This window comes from Toxotes jaculatrix, chromosome 4 (genome assembly GCF_017976425.1).
Source record: "Toxotes jaculatrix isolate fToxJac2 chromosome 4, fToxJac2.pri, whole genome shotgun sequence".
Lineage (NCBI taxonomy): Eukaryota > Metazoa > Chordata > Actinopteri > Toxotidae > Toxotes > Toxotes jaculatrix.
The window spans coordinates 12,245,500-12,263,562 of NC_054397.1; the positions used below are offsets into that span (position 1 = coordinate 12,245,500).

At 40.6% G+C, this 18,063-nt stretch overlaps 1 protein-coding gene across 1 annotated transcript in view; it reads left to right on the top strand.

Moving 5' to 3' along the window:
* dlc1 (DLC1 Rho GTPase activating protein) overlaps positions 1–18,063 on the top strand; it is a 79,587-nt gene that overhangs the window by 10,974 nt on the left and 50,550 nt on the right. The window contains 1 exon segment of the mRNA XM_041035795.1: positions 10,875–10,908. Coding sequence (XP_040891729.1) covers positions 10,875–10,908 — 34 coding nt within the window.

Below are 18,063 nucleotides of genomic sequence, written 5' to 3' on the forward strand. Positions count from 1 at the left end.
AGGGTGCTATGAAACCTGCATGGACAACAGATGCGTATCTAGGCAGTAAAACAGCTGCAAACCTCTGGTGTTGAAAGTCAGGGGCCAAGAAATGTTACTGTCTCATCTGATGTTTTGTGGATGATTGCAAAGGACTGGTGTGTCTACATATTTTGATATCAGTTATGTTTGTAGAGTCCGTGTGAATTGTGAAGTGTTTATCTTTGTGCATTTGCATTCCTTCCATCGTATGCTGGATTATGCAATACTGTTATTGCTGTCCCCCGTGACACCTCCTGGCATTTAGTACAACACTTTGGTGTGACCGTTCCAAGCACATACTCACGCTGCCTTTTATGTAACCATGATAAATGCTGGAATGTGGCTGTGTTGATGGTGGTGATGAGAGGACATTCATTTGGCACGTACAGTATCATTCACTCACTGCTGTGGATAAAACACTGGGTTTAAATGAATAGATGCTTGGCTCTTGCTAGCTTAGCTGGTGGCTATTGTTAGCCTTCAGCAGGTGGCTGTTATTCTTGCATCGAATGTGAGGCTAACATCTAACGGATGTTGTGCCACAGCAGGTGTTTTTTTCTCATGGTGGAACTGCTATTCTTTGCCCAGAGTGTTTTTGTTGGCAGGTTTTTATTACTTGCTCAGTGTAGCAGGTGTCTCACAATGTTGTTTGGCTTACATTGTTGTGTTGCAACAGGTGGGTTTTATTTGGTTTATAGACGGATTTGACTGTATATCATATTTAGGGCTGCAACTCAGTTATTTTCATATCTGATTAAGCTGCTGAATTTTTTTTTGATTAATTTATTAATCATTTGCTCTATAAAATTAAATAAAAATAGAGAGATGCTGTCTTTAAAAGACAAAGAAAATCTGTTACCAATGAATATTTGGCATTATTACAAAGAAAAACTGTCTGAAACAATTAAGTGATTAGTCAGTTGACTAATTAATTAATTGATTCAGCTCTAATTATATTCCCTCGATGAAAGATTTCCTTCTTTGGTGTCATTATTTTCGATCTTGAGCAGCGCGAGCTTCAGTGACTTTGTCATGCATTTTTAAAGACTTATGAATTGAATTATGGATTGTCACTGCAGTATTAGCAGTCATTAATTAGGCTTTATAAGTGTAATCTGTAGTGAAACTGAAGTTATGCACAATGTGAGAGCCATTTGTTATGTGACTCCATTTTTAGAGCTCTGTGGCTGCGGAGGATGTGCCAAGCCACAGAGGCGGGTGGAGGCTGCTGACCCCTGACCACCTTCCTCTGAATGTTACAGTCGGAAACAACATATCAGTCTTGGCTTTCCCACCAGTAAGACACATACTCAGAATCCCCTAAAGACCTCAGCTACTGAACAAGGCACAGTGCCTGTTAAATTTAGCACGGGGGCGTTTTACATGTCATGCATACGGTGACAGAGAGGGCGCTGCCCTCGTCCTCTCCGTCTTTGGTAAACATTCCATAACAGGGCAACCTTTAACCCTTTGTTTGGATCTGTATTCTGTCTCCAGGCAACAGCGCTCCAAACACAACTTCTGTCATCTCCTTTGGTGGTTTGCTGCTGTTTGACACATTCTGAAATGAGTCTCTGAAGTTTCCATGTCTGGATTCAGGTGCTTTTTTTTTTTTTTTTTTTTAGAGATGATTGATTATTTTTATTTTTATTTTAGAAAGACGGAAAGACTTTATTGCCTGTCACTTGGTTATGTATGTACATAGCTCTTTATCTGTCTGTGGTTTAGGGGACAATAGAAGTGCTGTGGTTTGCGTGCTAAGGTCACTAGCAGATCTCTGCTCTGTCCTTCCTCTGTGTTCCGGTTTGGCAGCCTCACAGTCCCCAAACATCCTTTATCCAAACCACACCTTATCGATGTCCCACTCAAGTAAAAGACTCAATATTTTGCTACTTTCATTGCCTTCTATTTATTTCTACATTTGCTCCCACTCTCTCATTCCCGTCCTTGGTCAATAACACCATGTGCAGCAGGCATAATTATGTTTGCCTACATTCCACCCGCATATTTGGCTTAAAGACTGTAGTAGGCCATAATGAGTCAGCGAGCTATGAAACCAACCGCCATTCAGGCTGACAAGGGGTGCCAGTAGTGGCTCTGGTCATGGCCACGCTAGCCGCTGTGTGTGGTGTCATTGTCCCCAAGGTCATTCCTCTGCTGAGCACAGCTGTAACGAGGAGACAAACACAGACCCGCTGTGATTTAAAAAAAGAGGGTCAGAAAAAAGAAAAGGCTTGTGTTTGGAACAGGATGTGGAAAATGAACTTCTCCTCCACCCCCACAAGGAAATCTTGTTTTTCCTGCCGATTCAAGGCTATAGCCTTTGCATAAAGCTCTCCAAGAACAGGAGAGAGAAGGACAGAGTGAATAAATATATCTCTCCTTTTTTTGTTGGCAGAGTATCAACAGAAAACAAAATCCAAAACAAAGCAGAGCACACAGCCAAAACGTGGTATCATGACATTTATTTGAATTGTCCACATGTATCAGCCTGACTCATTGTGCATACTGAACATTTTGTCAAAATGGATTTGGGCTATGATGTGCTTAATTGTTTCACAGAATGAGTTCTCTGTTTTAGCATCTCTGTGGAAGGCAAATATCGCATAAATCTCTGTTTACACCCTGTGCTCAATGGCAACTCTCTCTGTGTTTGTTTTTATGACAGCATTCTGTGGCATGCCGCCTAAATCACATCAGTTTCATCACCAGTGTGATTTATTTGCTCCATATGGTTTTTGTTTTGTTTTTTATTATTTAAATGAGTCACACTTTTTTCATCCCTACTGTATTTATTGCTAACGAGTACTTGGTAGTTTTAAAGGCACGCACTGAGTCAATGAAGCAGAACGCACATCTTTTATGCAAAATAGACATTAAAAACTGCAGGGAATAGTTGCTGGATGATGGTACTTGTTGACAGTAAATCTTAGGGATGACTGGAAAATACAGGCATTTGGAAACACCCCTGCAGCCCGCTGATAATGAAGCGCCATAAATCACAGAATGAACAAACAAACTGAATGCACTCTCAGAAACACACACTCGCACAGATGCTGAAACATGTACACAGGAATGCATTGTAAAACCAGGTGCAATTTAGGCAACACTTATTCAGGCTTGTGGTTCAGGGTTTTAATTGGGACATTCAGCTTGAGTGTGTTCGCATTTTTGTTTAGAGTGTGTGCTTCCATCCGTGTTTGCCTTGAAGTTACATTACCTCAGCCAAGATACACCTGAGTGTCTTGCCCAATTAATTGTCTTTGCCCTCAGTTTTAATGTCTAAGGAAAGAATGCGGCCTACTCATTAAAGGTGTTTGGTTTTCTTTTTTTTTGAAGAAGAAGAAGAAATGTGTTTACAGTTAGGTTACCCAATGTTCAGTGCGTTGCTGACTTAGATTAAGCAAATGCAATACCCATCAAAGCAGTCAGGACTATGCATTCCTCAGCAAATGTTACAAAACTGTGACCCAACAAGGCCTCGCCCACTGGTCCTTCTGGTAAGTCAATAAGCTGTGGGGCCACCACAGTCCTCTACCGAAGACAGTCTAATCCCTCTGTGTTGTTAACCCACTCTCTGCTTTCTCCCAAAAATGTCAGCAGCTAATCCACAGGTAAGCATTGTTGATGCAGTTGGGATCATAAGGCTTATCCCTATTAACTTTGCTCCTTAAGCCACAAATTCAACCTGGTGAGCAGGAACAGGTGACACATTTTGTCTCTTAATCAGTGCAATAAGTGGGCAGCACAATAATGTGAACAACACAGTCCCATATGTTTTTGTCATGTTGCCAAATTTTTTATCCCGCATTTTGAAAACCCTGTGTGGAGCTGCTTGGTAACTTAATAGAGAAACGTCTGGCCTGTTTTTGTCAGAATCACCTTTAATGATCAATGGATTGATGAGTGGGTCAGTGTGTGTAGGCTTTGTCTTGGTGTGCCTGTGTGCAGAGAAAACCAAAAGAGGAGGGAAAAGAACAACATCAGTATATTCTCCACCTGTGATGTGGGTTAGGGTTAATGTATGCCTTTGGTGCAGTTTTTTTCATTCTTTTTGAAAACTGTGCCTGTTTTTCGTTTTTACAAATCAATGTTGAAACCAAGACACTTCAAATGGCAAATTGTTATTTTCCTGTTTGCTTAATGAACCGGACTTCTGGGACCTATTGTAATTGGTACATGTGTACAGTATCTTGCCTGCACATACTGTACATGTGTAGCCAGCAACCAAAATAGTGGGTTTATTTTATCTTATTATTGATTCCACTGCAGTATGTGTGCAATATATTGTTGAACAATATCTTGTTCATCCCTATCCTTATTCTTATTATACCATCCCACAAGATGTAGGAAAAACATTTGATGTCTCCCACTGTAATTAAGTAGTTTGTCTTTTGTTTTAGTCATTAAAGGTGAAGCACTTGCCATGCTTTATAAATCAAAAGCCTAACCAAATTTTTTTTTACGTCCATTAGTACCAATGCACACATTTTCATAAACGTAAACATTTTCATTTTCATGTAAAAAGTCTCAGGACTGTCCACCTGTAAGAATGACCTAAGAAGTGGAATTTGGTGATCGTTTAGTCTACCTTTTGGGAGGAAGAGTCCTATGGTCAAACAATCTAAGAGTTACTGTCTCGTCCGATGATGGATGCCAAGGGCCAGTCAACAGTTCACAGTTTATGCTCCAGGGGCCCAGCACTAAATCCCACCAGACACTGCCTGAAACCAGAAGCCTGTTACTCTTGTAAACAAAGGCAAATGTGTGTATCTCTGTCTGTGTGCATATCCACTTTTCTCTCTCTCTCTCAGTCAACATCACCCCATTACAGAACATATCTCGCGACTCAAGGCTGAAAGGGAAGCTAGCAGTCAGTGTGCATATATATGTGTGTGTGTGTGTGTGTGTGAGAGAGAGAGAGAGAGAGAGAGAACGCACAGTGTGTATGGTAAAATCATTAACCTCCTAACACAACAAAAGACTGAAAGTGCACCCATTCACCAGGGCTTTTAGTGTTATACAAGATGTCAGTACGTTACTGAGAAGTTTTTTAGAATGTCACCAAATTTCAGTCGGATTTGTTTTCTTTTGAAATGGCTGTTAAGTCCAACATCTGGATACTAATATACGTCCTCTGCAGGAAATGTTCCAATGCATCATTACACCAAGTCATCGCATCACTTCCTGTTGACACACTCCAAGTGTGACATATGGAAACTATTAAAATGTGGAAAGGAGGTGCGGAGGAGAAAGCGTGAGGGGGTAGTGGGTGGTTAGATGCAAGGAGAAGGCTAAAATGAAATTGTTTCCCACGTTTCCCTGCACACGTGCACCCAGGGGTCGACAGAGCATGGAGAATAAATTCCTTTATAAGTGCAGGGCAGAAAGAGCACATTCATGCCAGTCAAAAAACAGAAATTAGCTCCAGATAACATCTCCAAAGGCCCTGGACAGACACACACACACACACACACTGTCTGTCTTTCCTCTATCACACACTGTTACCTTATACATCTTGCACTGGAGCCGCCAGCTTACCTGACCATAAGCCATCTGCACCAATTTAGCCATTTGCATTAAGTGTTGGAGAAAAAGGTTTGGGTTAGCTCGAGCCCCCTAATCCTTGGCCAGCACAGACCATGGGTGGTCACACACTCACTCACTCACTCACACACACACGCATACACCAATACTGCAGCTGTAGTGCAGAAGGGGGGCTGGGGTTGAGAGAGTGGCAGTGGGGATGAGAAAGGCATGGTGGACTGCTCAGGTTTGTTGTGCAAGAGCTACATGCCAATAGCTTGCTTAACATTTCTGACTAACACTCATAGAAAAGCATTTGCATACGGCCACAGACAAGCAGATAAATATTATTTGTTACTAAGGCTGGGTTTTGAACCTCAATGCTTTTTTTTAAAATAGGCCACAATGTTTCTTCAGCACTGCAAAAATTGTCAGTTACTAAAAGCTGGCATTGAATACTCATACTCTTCTTTACTTATTCTTTGATCAAATAGCTGCTGTTTTAAAACTCTTTTGCAGACAGCACATTACTAGTGGGTCAGTCAGAACATATATGAAATATAAATACACACATATGATTCAGTCAGCTGAAGTATTTTCACCCAGGAAAAGTCGACTTTTTCTTTGCAGATTTCTGAAACAACTCTTTCTGTTGGTAAACATTTGTAGGAAAACTTAGTTCTCTAATCTTCTGGCTACAGTAGTGACAATAATGACCCTATATTGGTTAATCATGCAGGCACACATGCTCACATTGTGTAAAGCAAACACATACCATACCCCCTGTGCCCCCACACAGCCCACTTCCTGTAAATTAGGTGGCAGTAAATGAGGCAGCTGACGCTTGTGTGCTCTGCAGCCTACAGCTCTCCAGTGGACACCTGACACGGCCCGTACAACCCCACACTGGGACAACCTGCACAGTGGCATGCCAGGGGGAACGCAGGCAAACATGGAGAAAATATGTGACCGTGGTGCTATGAAAACACTGGTACTTACTGGTACCCATTCATTCGCATTCTTGTTAGGCTCTGTGGTCTCTCACTCACATTTATTCAACTGTAATTGCTATTATGAGGGAAAACACAGCATTGTGTGAAGGTGAGATTTACACTGTGTCTAAGTGACTTCATGGGTCATTGACAGGAACCCGTGGTGTGGTGTTTACACAATAGGAAGGGCGCTACACTGGTGAACTGAAATGTCTTGTTAGTGCTAAGCAGAGATGCCTCACAGACCTCCCATACTGATTCCATCATTCAAGGCCATTCTTTCTGCGAGTAAATACAGAAAGTTATTTTAAGTTCTTTTCTTTAACACCACTGTGCTTCGGTATGAAGCAATAAATCTTTAGCACAAATCCACACGAGTTAGTGTGGTGCTGTCTAAATGTAACTCACTGTTTGATGTTATATCTTAATGGATCACGGCAAAATTAAAGGATAAGGCTGGGGTTATTCTAAATTATTCCTATTGCTTTTCAACTTCTCTAATCTGTCAGCCACAAGCCCATTTGTTCCAGATTGTTTCGTTTTTAAAAGAGGCTGAGTAATTTACTAAAACAGCTGGGCATTGTAGTTATTAACAAATGTTACTCAATAGGAGTAAATAGCGCATTAGTTCAGAGACCGTTTTTACCTGTGAATTAATACACTTTAGTTGATCGATTGAGTATTTATTGCAGCAGGACAGTATATATGGTATTGACTAATAAACAAACAAACTACAGTGCATGTATTGTAATATAGGAGCACAAATGACTTGCTTTTGGACAACAGTGGATGTCCATAGCACAGCAGTGAGCTAAGGAACATAGTCAGTACTTGTTAATAGGATCAATTCACAGTTATTTTTGGTCCTTAATGATTTGTTAACAATGAGAAAAGTACAGAATATTGCCAACCTCTTCAGTTAAACTATAAAACATGTTCATTTTAATGAAATAAGGAGAAATGAAAATAAAATAGCTCAAGTCTTTCAACTTTAAGTTGAGAAAATATTCAGTTTACAGGTTGTTAATGTTGTCTTGGCTGAGTCTCACAGCATTCACCGTGTTTTGCACACAAGGGTAATGCAGCGAAGACACTGCTGTGACTGAAAAAGCAGAGCTAATATTCCTTGACTCCAACAGCTGAAACAGCACTGAATATAAATCTCTCTCTGATTTCACCTCACTGTTGTTGTTCTGTTTGTGCTGGTGATTTAGTGACAGTGGAGTGAGTAGGAGTCTTTGGCTGTGGCTTCTCCCTGGTGTCTTTTTAAAGCATGTTAAGCTATTTGTCCACAGGGGAAATTTTACCCACTACGTCTCTGAAACGTGACCCAGTGATTAAATGCTGGTTTTGCCCACACATTATGCACAACCACACGCATAAGCACAAATACATGTTCGCACACTTCTCACACACACACACACACACACACACAAAAAGATCTCAGCAGACGTGCCACTACTGATGGACTTGTGTGGGTTCTAGATAAAGCATGTATGCCTAGACAGCTCACCCACTTGCTTCTGAAAAGTCTGAGTAAGACAGATGGAGACCAAAACAACACTTTATCCAGCGTCAATCAGCCAACGCGTTAGCAAAAACAAACTCACCTATGAGAGCAGGCATTGTATTCGTCCCCACCAGACTGTGAAACCTGTGGTGGTTCATCATAACATATAAGAGCTTCCTTGATATTTTAGAAGTAAAGGACCTATAGTTGCACTTTTGCTTATAATGATTCATTCTGTTTCTTTCTCATATTAGGACATGCTCTGCCGGGTGACTGTATACAAGTCCAATTGAATAATAAGGGAAGTCATGCTCTTATCTTAAATTCTCTCCAGCTTATCCTCCATAGAAAATGAATCAAAGGAGAAATTCCCCAGAGTTGCAGAACTGGATTAATTTCAGGAAATAAAGAAATTCCACAGCAGCATATTTATAAAACCTGTGGGGATTATTACCTCTTTATCAAAATCAAGGTGTGTAGGGAAGATTTTACTTCGGCGGAAATTATATTAGTCATCAGCTATACAAAAGTATAGGCGTACCTTCAACCAACAAAAAAACAGCTTAACTGTTAAACAGGAAGATTTGTGAGGCAGGATACTGTGCACACGCAAACAAGCATGTTTCCCAAGCTGAGGTGTGTGCAGAGAGGATAAGGGACAAGCTTGGAATGTAGTAGATTCTGTCAATAAGAAGATACGAAAGGAAGAGAGAATGCATATGCTCTGCAGGCGTTAAAGGAAAAGTGAAATGTTTAGTTGCTTTAAAGTAGTTTTATTGATCCTTTCTGCATCCTTTTTGTTATATAGGGTGGAATGACCAGTATACTCTGTCCTAAGGGGGAGTCTGTGTCAGACTATTTCTCTAACTTTCTGAAATCCACAATCCACAATTCACACCCGATTGGTCGCCTGTGCTTAGGTGAGCGAGGAACCAGGCATTGTGCTTCTCTCCCTGGTTCTCTCTTGTTTTAAAATTTGTTTCATAACTGTTTGTGGCACTTTTCAATACAGAGTGCAACACAATGAACATCTTCTTGGAGAGACTGTCTGAGAATGCCTCTCTATGATGGGCAGCTTTTCATGTCACCTTCCAGTGTGGACATTCGGAACAGCTAGAAACGCTTTTGTTTTCTGACATGGTTGGACAACACCAGCCCCAATACAGGTCAGAAATGTCGAGCAATGCATGAAAGAATCTAAAACTTGCAAGGAAATTACTTCTCCCAGCCAAGAAACAGTCCGACACATAATCCAACTGAAGGAACAAGATGTAATGTTTAAATTGGTGAACTTCAGTGCTTGCGGCCACATTTTGTTACCTTTGGACAGAACCAGGCTAGTAGTTTCCCCCTGTTCCCCAGTTACCACTCAGACAATGGTATTGGTATTGATCTTCTCATCCAACTCTCCAGCAAAGAAAGCAAATACCTGTATTTCCCAGAATGTTAAACTGTTCCTTTAAGGTGATATTCAGAAGGGTTTTGACTGTGCTAAAACTGCTGTGTGAGGAGCTGCCAGTGGGTAAACAGGCTTTAAAGTAGTCACAGCAGGAGACAGCTAAAGGACTCTAATTAGGCCTGAGGGGAAAAAATAAACATGAAGGAGGAGAGCATTTATTTCAACAGGAATATCAGGAGGAAAAATTGATAGTTACACTTTTTGGACTAAGAAAACGTAAACCAAGTGGATACATTTTTTTTGTAAAGGTACCTTGTCCTCCTCGCTCTGCTGCCTGATCTGTTCCAGGGGAGTGTGGATTAAAACAGGTCAGGGTATGGAGGTCAGCCAAGGAACCGGAGGTCAAAAGTCAGAGGCAAGAAAGACCTCTGCATTCCAATTGACTGCTGCCCACACACACACACACACACACACACACACACACACACACACACACACACACACACACACACTTTACCACTGAAATCACAGGACTGCTCTATTTTTACCAGAAAAGCTGTGTTGATGCAGTAGTATTTTCTAAAAGCCACAACAGAGCCAAAGAAGGAAATATTACATGGGCAGAATGATGAGAATCTACTATGGCTACAAAATGTGTTGTGATTTTATCAGAAATGTCTCACCAGACTACCTACGTGAGGGCTAAATCAACACTGAATCAGAGGAGGGTGATGTTATATTTGTTCAGAAGTCTCTGGTGGGATTGTTATCTGTTGCAACCATTTATTAAGACGTGTGCACATCAGAAAACTATGCATATCGTGTTTTAGCAACTACATTCCTGGTGTGTGTGCGTATGTTGCTATGATTGCCTGATTGGAGTGTGTGCAGCACCCCCCTCACTGTAGCCATGTTAGAAAAAAATCTATGTTCTTTGATTAAAACCAGTATTCTTAAAAGGGCTGAAATGAATGTGGGGATATTGTTGATCATTATGCACAAACACATCTTTGTGTGCAATGATAATGCGAGGATTATTGTAGTCACACTCATGAGCCAACTGAACAGGACACAGTTGGACTCAACACACACATAGACAAGACCCCGCTTTATTCTTTGCTCTTGTGTGTATTCCAAATCATAAATCAGAGGATGCATGAGGAACGACAGGGAGAACATTCAAATTGATTAAATATGTTGCTATCACAACACATGACACTCAATAATACTGGTTCCTGGTCTCTATTACATTTCATCACACAAACTGTTAAATTTTATTTAGGAATGTTTGGGGGGGGGGGGGGGGGGGGGGGGGGCAAGATTGATTGAGTTTTTATGAGTTTGAATAGTTGTATGGCATTGAATATGAAAATGTGTGATAAGCTATCTCAGCTATAATCTTTTTTTTTTCTTCTCTGTTTCCCAGAGCACCTCTGCCATTCCTGAGAAAGAAAATGCTGGTAAGTCTTTGCCATTTTTACATTCTCACATGCTCAGTACACTTACAGGTTATGGCTGGCTAAATGAGAATCTAGATACTTGAAGCGGCAGCATTAAGCGTTGGTCTGCAGTTGATTTGGTGTGGGCCCTCTCTGGTGTCATGAAGAGGTATAATATCTGATTGATGACCTTGTCCCGTGCTCACAACTTTGGGCAAGACAGGAAGGAGTAGTTCAGTGGAGGAGGACAGGGTCTGGTTCTGTGAGACACTGGATGCCAGTCTTGATAAGCTCCTAGACTCATCTACTAACCATCAAGTCTGTTTTTGCCTTTCCAAGATAAGAGCCAGACTGAATGTCGAGCCTGATGCAAAAAACTTTTGATGCTCATTTATTTACCTTTCCCCTCATTTTCTACTAAAAAAATAGATTTAATGCAACTAAGAATAACGAGCTAAATGCCTAACATGTGCAAATCTATCCAAATACCCCCCTCCATACATTTGCATTTTTGTGGCTGGACTTTATTAGTATTTCTTCGTTATCGACCTTCAGTTACCAGTACTCATGACTTCCTCCTAATGCGTAGACATGTTATGTCATTACTTTGCAATGCTTTGTGTCATCTACTTGGCACACTTTATTATGAATCAATCTAAAGAACAAACTCAATCCATCGTGACTGCTCCGTACATTCTGGCTCTGACCTCTCTGTCAGCAGTCTGCCAGCAATGCACAGGGTCATCAGGAAACTATGGATGGACAGACCCACTTTCAGACAGCCGGCAGGGGAGCAGTGTTCATTAAACACCCCCCTGTGTCGTCAGTCCACTGGTAAACAATACCAGAGAGGTGGTTCGACGTGGGGACGAGGCTTTCATATTGCCCCCCGCTGTCTCAAAGCCTGCTGGGAGTCCTCACTCACTCTCGCTCTGTCTCTCTCTCTAATTACCACCACTTGCTGAAAACCTTTCATGGGAAATTTGCAGAAGCTGTCAGTGTATTTGTTCCTGTGTGTGTGTGTGTGTGTGTGTGTCAGTGCTACCTTTTGGCAAAAGGCTCACTCCAAACATTTTTTACAAGGACCCTAAAACTCACAAAAATGCACGGTGCCAACTTCAAAGTGGTCAAGCATTCTTGGTCATTTTTCTTCATTTAAATCAGTCTGACTTGCTGTAAGCAAGTTATGTAACCTCCATCTCTGGGTCTGTGTGATGGAACCCAGGACTCCAGAGGGGGGTGTGATGGGAGTTTTGGGGGACTTGATAGAGCACAAAGCCCAGTGTTCATTGTGACACTTCAAAGACCCCTCTGTATCGCCACCATTTAAGCCCCTGGGAATGACACATTTGTGACAGTGTTACATCACACATCATGCCCTAAAGGCTCCTGCTGCACTCCAATGAAAGACAGCTCATTCATGGTTAATTTTACTATCTCTGTGACAACGGAAGCACACCAGTGATCAACACGAAGTTTCCATAGTCCGTGCTCTGTAATGGCACAGTTGATGGCCTCCCTGCGGCGCTGGGTGTACCTCAGTGAGCGGTCAGTGTCACGGCTTTCCTGTGCACAAAGAGGATGTGTCTACATGCTGCAGAGTTACAACTGACAACCTGTTGTTAAGAAGTGATCTTTATGGGGCTCCTGTGACGCTGGATGGAGCCTGAGATCCATAGGGTCTGCAGAGTGTTAATGCTCTGGAATGGCTGGGAATGACATAACTCAAACCATACTACATAACATCTAAAGATGATAAGGACATCATGCATCAAGTTTTCATGACCATCCTTATCACTGGTTGGATATGGTCCGGGAGATGAAGCATGTGATGAGAGATGTGATGTTATTGAAATAAAACTCAAGAAACTTAATGGGACATAAAAAAAAAATAAAACAAATCTGTTTTCATGCTGTCTAACCCACTGATCACCACTATTTTCACGCTTTAGGCATCACAGTTAATATGTCTATGAAAAAACATCTTAAACTTCTTAAATGAACTTTCATCACATGGCTGACTGGATATGTTGATGTAGTTTTTCTGACAAATTCAAAAAAACATGTCTTTTAAATGATGAATGGTATTGGCCTGTCTCACAAAGTCACAAATCAAACATATTTTCCTAGCTAGGTGCCTCCGTCACTCTCCTCAAGTATATTTTGGCAAACACAAGGCTGTTTATAGACAGAATAAACCCTTTAGTGGGCATGGCTACTATTGTATTTAACCAGATTTATGTGGAGGCAATTTGTGTTTAAAAAAAAAAAAAACATGTTCCAAATCAGTCAGTACTTATCTTCAGAGGCTGCTTGTTTATCTCTGTGACCTCACATCCTCTTATCCAGGAAGTTGACAGGTTTACCTTTTGTGAGTGAAAAAACAGAGTTGGACAGATTAAGAGGCAAGAGTGCAAAGGAAGGCAAGGGTTCATATTGTATCCAAGTCCTCTGCTCTGTGGTGAATGAAATACTGCTTTGACTTTTTTTATACATTTCAGACATGACACATTTAATTAGTAATGTGTTTCTTTGGCAGTGCTGTCTACATATTATTTTGCTGAGGCATTGGTTCATCTCTCTCCCTCCTTCTTGAGTGAACCTTGGGGACCAGATATGAGGGTTAAACTGAGTGTCGAGCAATTTCCCTGCGGGGATCAATTAAGTTTTTCTAAATTTGATTCTAATTCAGATACCCTATTGAATCTTATTAGGTTTACCTTTCAACATTTACAAGTAACAAAAGGCTAAAACAACTGCAACTCAAAGCTGTCTCATCACTTTTTGTTGACTGAAAAGACAGAAGCCCCACAGTTTTTAGTGGCAGTCTAACAGATGTTCTCGGGGTGTGGTTACAACCTGAAAATGAGATGAGCAGCGTAATATATGAAATGTCAATTAAATATTAGCGACCATAGCCCACTGTACTTTACCAGTGACGTACTTCAGTTACTAATGGTTTTGATTCAGAGCTAAGAAGTCGATCAGATTAAAATGGTGATAAGATACTATTCAAAGTTCAACTGTAGGATTCTTAAATTGAAATTATGTGATCAGCTAAATTATTTCTCTAGAGAAGAGATGAGCACATTAACCAGAAAACAGCCAAACAACGGTTAACACTGATTTAATATGCCGTCATTTTAACCAGCAACAGTGTTGGCTAAAACTGAGAAGCTTCTACCTATATTTTTTGATAAGAGGGGTGTTAGCTTCTCACCGATACAAATCCAGGTATTTTACCAACCGGTTCAATGTAATTAAAGGCAAATTATGAAAACCTATGTAAGCATTGGACGAATGGAGACAAGTGAATGTGTTCTTTCTTCTGGTGCTCTCTCTCTCTCTCTCTCTCTCTCTCTCTCTCTCTCTCTCTTTCTCTTTGTCTCACACACCAGTGTTAGAGTTTGTCAACACCACACTTTAGATATTCGTGGTTCTAGAAATGGTCTATCTTTTTTTTTTTTTTTGATTGTAGTTGAGGTTAGAGGCACCACACTGTGCCTTCCTGATCTAAATATAAACCAGTGGGAATATATAAACAGAACACAATGATGGGCATCCAACCAACAACAGGGTTAAAGCCTGACCTTTTGCCTGGACTCACAGCTTCTTAGCTTCATAGTCTAAAACCCTTGCCTCGGTTGTAGGTGGAGGAAAGAAAAACTGAGGAAAGAGGAAGTGGTTTAGCACCCTCAGTGGGGTCCTGTATGGGAGAGGCCCTCAGACATTATGGAGTTGGAAGTTCCTGTGAATAACTTGTCTCATCATTTCTGTCTGTCTGGCTCACCTTCTTGTTTCCCTTTCTTCTTTATCCACTGTTTCCCCTCTAGTCACTTGTCTTTCCTTCTTGGAATTGTGACAAATACATTTTACTGGTATTTACAGCTCATGTTAAAAGCAGCAGTGTTGGTTTTTTCCCATTTTGATTCACAAAATTACGCCAGACCTGAGGTGTGATCTCTGGGGATCCCAGTACTAATCATCACATTGTTACACATTTTGAAAACTCCCTTTTGTTAGTGCATTTGTCTGACCATTGTGAACCTCTTAAAAACAGCACCAGTCTCTTTGCTTTCTTGCTGAGAATTTGATGAGAGGATTAACACTACTCTCATATCTTAATGCTAAATATAGAGGCTCTTTGTTTAAGTTAGCTTAACATAAAGACTGGAAACAAAAGGAAACAGCTATATATGTCACTCTGTCCAAACTTAAATGACCTGCCACCATCTCTTAATTTTACTAATTAATATGTTAAATCATATTTTTTAATCTGTTGTGATACATTGTGGTTTTAGACAGATTTTTTAAATTCATTTTTTTATTATTCACCCTAATCACCCTCTGGTTCTAGCTTTATATTTAGCATACAGAAATGAGAGTGGTATCACGCGAATAACCATATTTCCCAAAATGTTGAAATATTCCTTTAAAAAAAAAATCAACACCAAAAAAAAAAAAAAAAAAAAAGCCCAGCATAGATGGTGTCTGTTCATCCACAGATCTTGTGACTGAGCTCTTTGGCTCCAACACATCATATCTCCAGTCCTCGAAATGGGCAAATTTCCACACCAATTTTCTCTTAATTTGAGGAATGTCACAGTGAAATCAGTTAGCATTCATTCTGAACGAGTATCTTTCCTCATTTGTGACCTGTGCTACTTTCCTCTTGTTTACAGCCTGCAGCTGGGTGCCCTTTGAGCACATTGCGCTCATCTGTGAAGGTAATTTGACAGATGTAATGAAGCTCCCTTAGCCTGGAGCGAGGTCAATAATAGCTCATGACTGAGGTTTGTTTTTGTGTTACTTGTTCCTTCTCTTTGATTGAGTCTGCCTTATTCTTCTTCTTCTTCTTTTTTTGCCACCTCTCCATACACATTACAGGAGACGCTGTTTGTGCAGGGTCACATTCCTGGCCTCCCCTGTCAGTCTGTGCCAGCAGCCTTAACACCTCCCTCCAAACAGCTCCTCCTCTCCCCTCCCATTTGACACTGTCTCTCCCTCACTTCCTGTATGGAGACTGGTATTGTACTGTAGCATATAGGAATTCATTCCATTTATATTTCACTCTTCCACTCCAGTGGTGAATACATGTACAAATGCAAATGTCTTGCAAGCAAATAATTCTACTTTCACATTTGATATATTTTTGTTTTGTTTTGTTAAAGTGGACTAAGGTATAGTCAGGTGTCTTCTTGAATGATCTTGAATTCCATAAATATATTTTCAAAGACTGGAAAAGTGTAATTTTGAGAAAAAAATCCCAATCTCAACTCTTTGATACAGGAAAACTCTGGTTTTCCTGTATCAAAGCTCAGAAACCCCTTCAGTCCTCTTCAGGTTTTGAGAGCTCTTTCTTTGGGCATCCATCTCCGTAGTTCTGGGACTCTGAACAGGAAACCACTGCAAGAAGGGAAATTTACAACAGGAAGTCAGCTTGCTGAACTCTCAGTTACGACAACAAAAGTCTCCCTTATACCAAAGACAGAAGCCTTAAGAGGGGTTTTATTATTATTCTTGCTTTAGCTTTATTTTGCAGTAGAGTGGTGTGTGTTTCATTATCCACTGTATAATACTTTTAGAAAATATTTCATCATGGGTTTTGTTTGCATATGGAACCTGGTCAATGAGTAACTGTATGGAAACTGGGTGTCTGTGATTATTTTATGGCAGCAGTATACTTTAGACAATTATACACAGAATATGAAAAAGTTGTCTTGGGTTCAGTTTTAATTTCCATCTGCATGGTTTGTTTGCTTTCAGTCCCTTTTTCTCTGTTTTTCAGCTGTATAATGATTTCACTGAAATTCAGTAGAAAGAAAGGCAGAATGGAATGTGTGATTCATTTGTTTGTATAGAAGCCAATCCAGGTGCAGATCTGGGATTTTTTTTTTTACAGAGAATTTCTTAATATTGTTGGATTATTTTTAAAAATTTTTTTGCTAGTTTCCCATGAGCTACTTTACTATGCATGCTCCAAGTGCTTCAGATATATAACCAGACAAGGATTCTGATATTGGACGTTCCTGCAAAACCTCAAACACAATGATTGAGATTATCTTCAGTGACATTTTTGTATGCACAGTGTCTATAAATGGCAATTAGAATATAGTTATGATTGGAGAAAGAACACAGTTATGGCTGACAAACTATGGTTAAGATATGTGTACACAACAAAAACACTATGTCTAAGGTAGATGGTTGTGGATGGTTATGGCAAAAAAGGGCAAACTTGCAGGTCTACTGTATGCTACAATGATATTATTTTGCTGTATTTTGCCAGAAGTACTTTTTGTCTGAGTAGATCATATTCTCAAAATAAGACTAGAATGGGGAGGTAACTGGGTAAACAAGAAGTGTTTTTTTCTGCATGGGTCTCTTCCTACTCTCCAGATATGGTTTACCTATACTTGTCTAAAATGACCCATCAAGAACTTCCATCCATAACCAGGCCACTGTAAATCTCCCAGTGTTGATGGTGTGAGATGCCCACGCTGTCCTCAGGCTAATGAATCAGTCCTGGCACAGCAGGCTCTGTCACTCCCTGGCTGGTATATTCCTCTTGTCTGGATGTCAGGGTGAGAGATTGTCTAGAGCATGGAGGAGGCTGTGGACTGTTTGGATATGCTATATATGGGATATTTTCTGTTTTGATAATTTAAGGTGTCTGGTTGTGTGATATCTTGCTGTAAGCATAAATTTTATCCCTTGGATTAACTGGTGCAGAAACACACACAAGGTGCAAAGGTATCAGATAGTCAGAATGGAGCTATATGAAAGTAGGGCAGACAGAAAGGGTGAGAGAGTGTACGTTTGATAGCAAAGACCTCAAGCAGATGGTCACATCAAAGGGACTCGCACACAATTACAGTCACACTTGGGCACACCCACACATACATACTTCAACATACCGACACATTTTTGGCCGTGCTGTAAAGAATAGAGTATAGTGCATTGTTTTTCACAGGCGTTTTGATGATAGACTCTCGCACACTGTTTATGTACACTCTTTGAAGTCCTCCCAGAAACACCCCCGCCCCCGTTTTTCACCTCCCCTGTCTCCATTTCTGGGTCAGTATGTTGGCAGGTAACCTTCTCCTGCCTCTGTTCTGTGGACTTAGCTGTAGGTACACACTATTGGCACGCTGTACTGTTGTTTGACAGAGGGGGCAT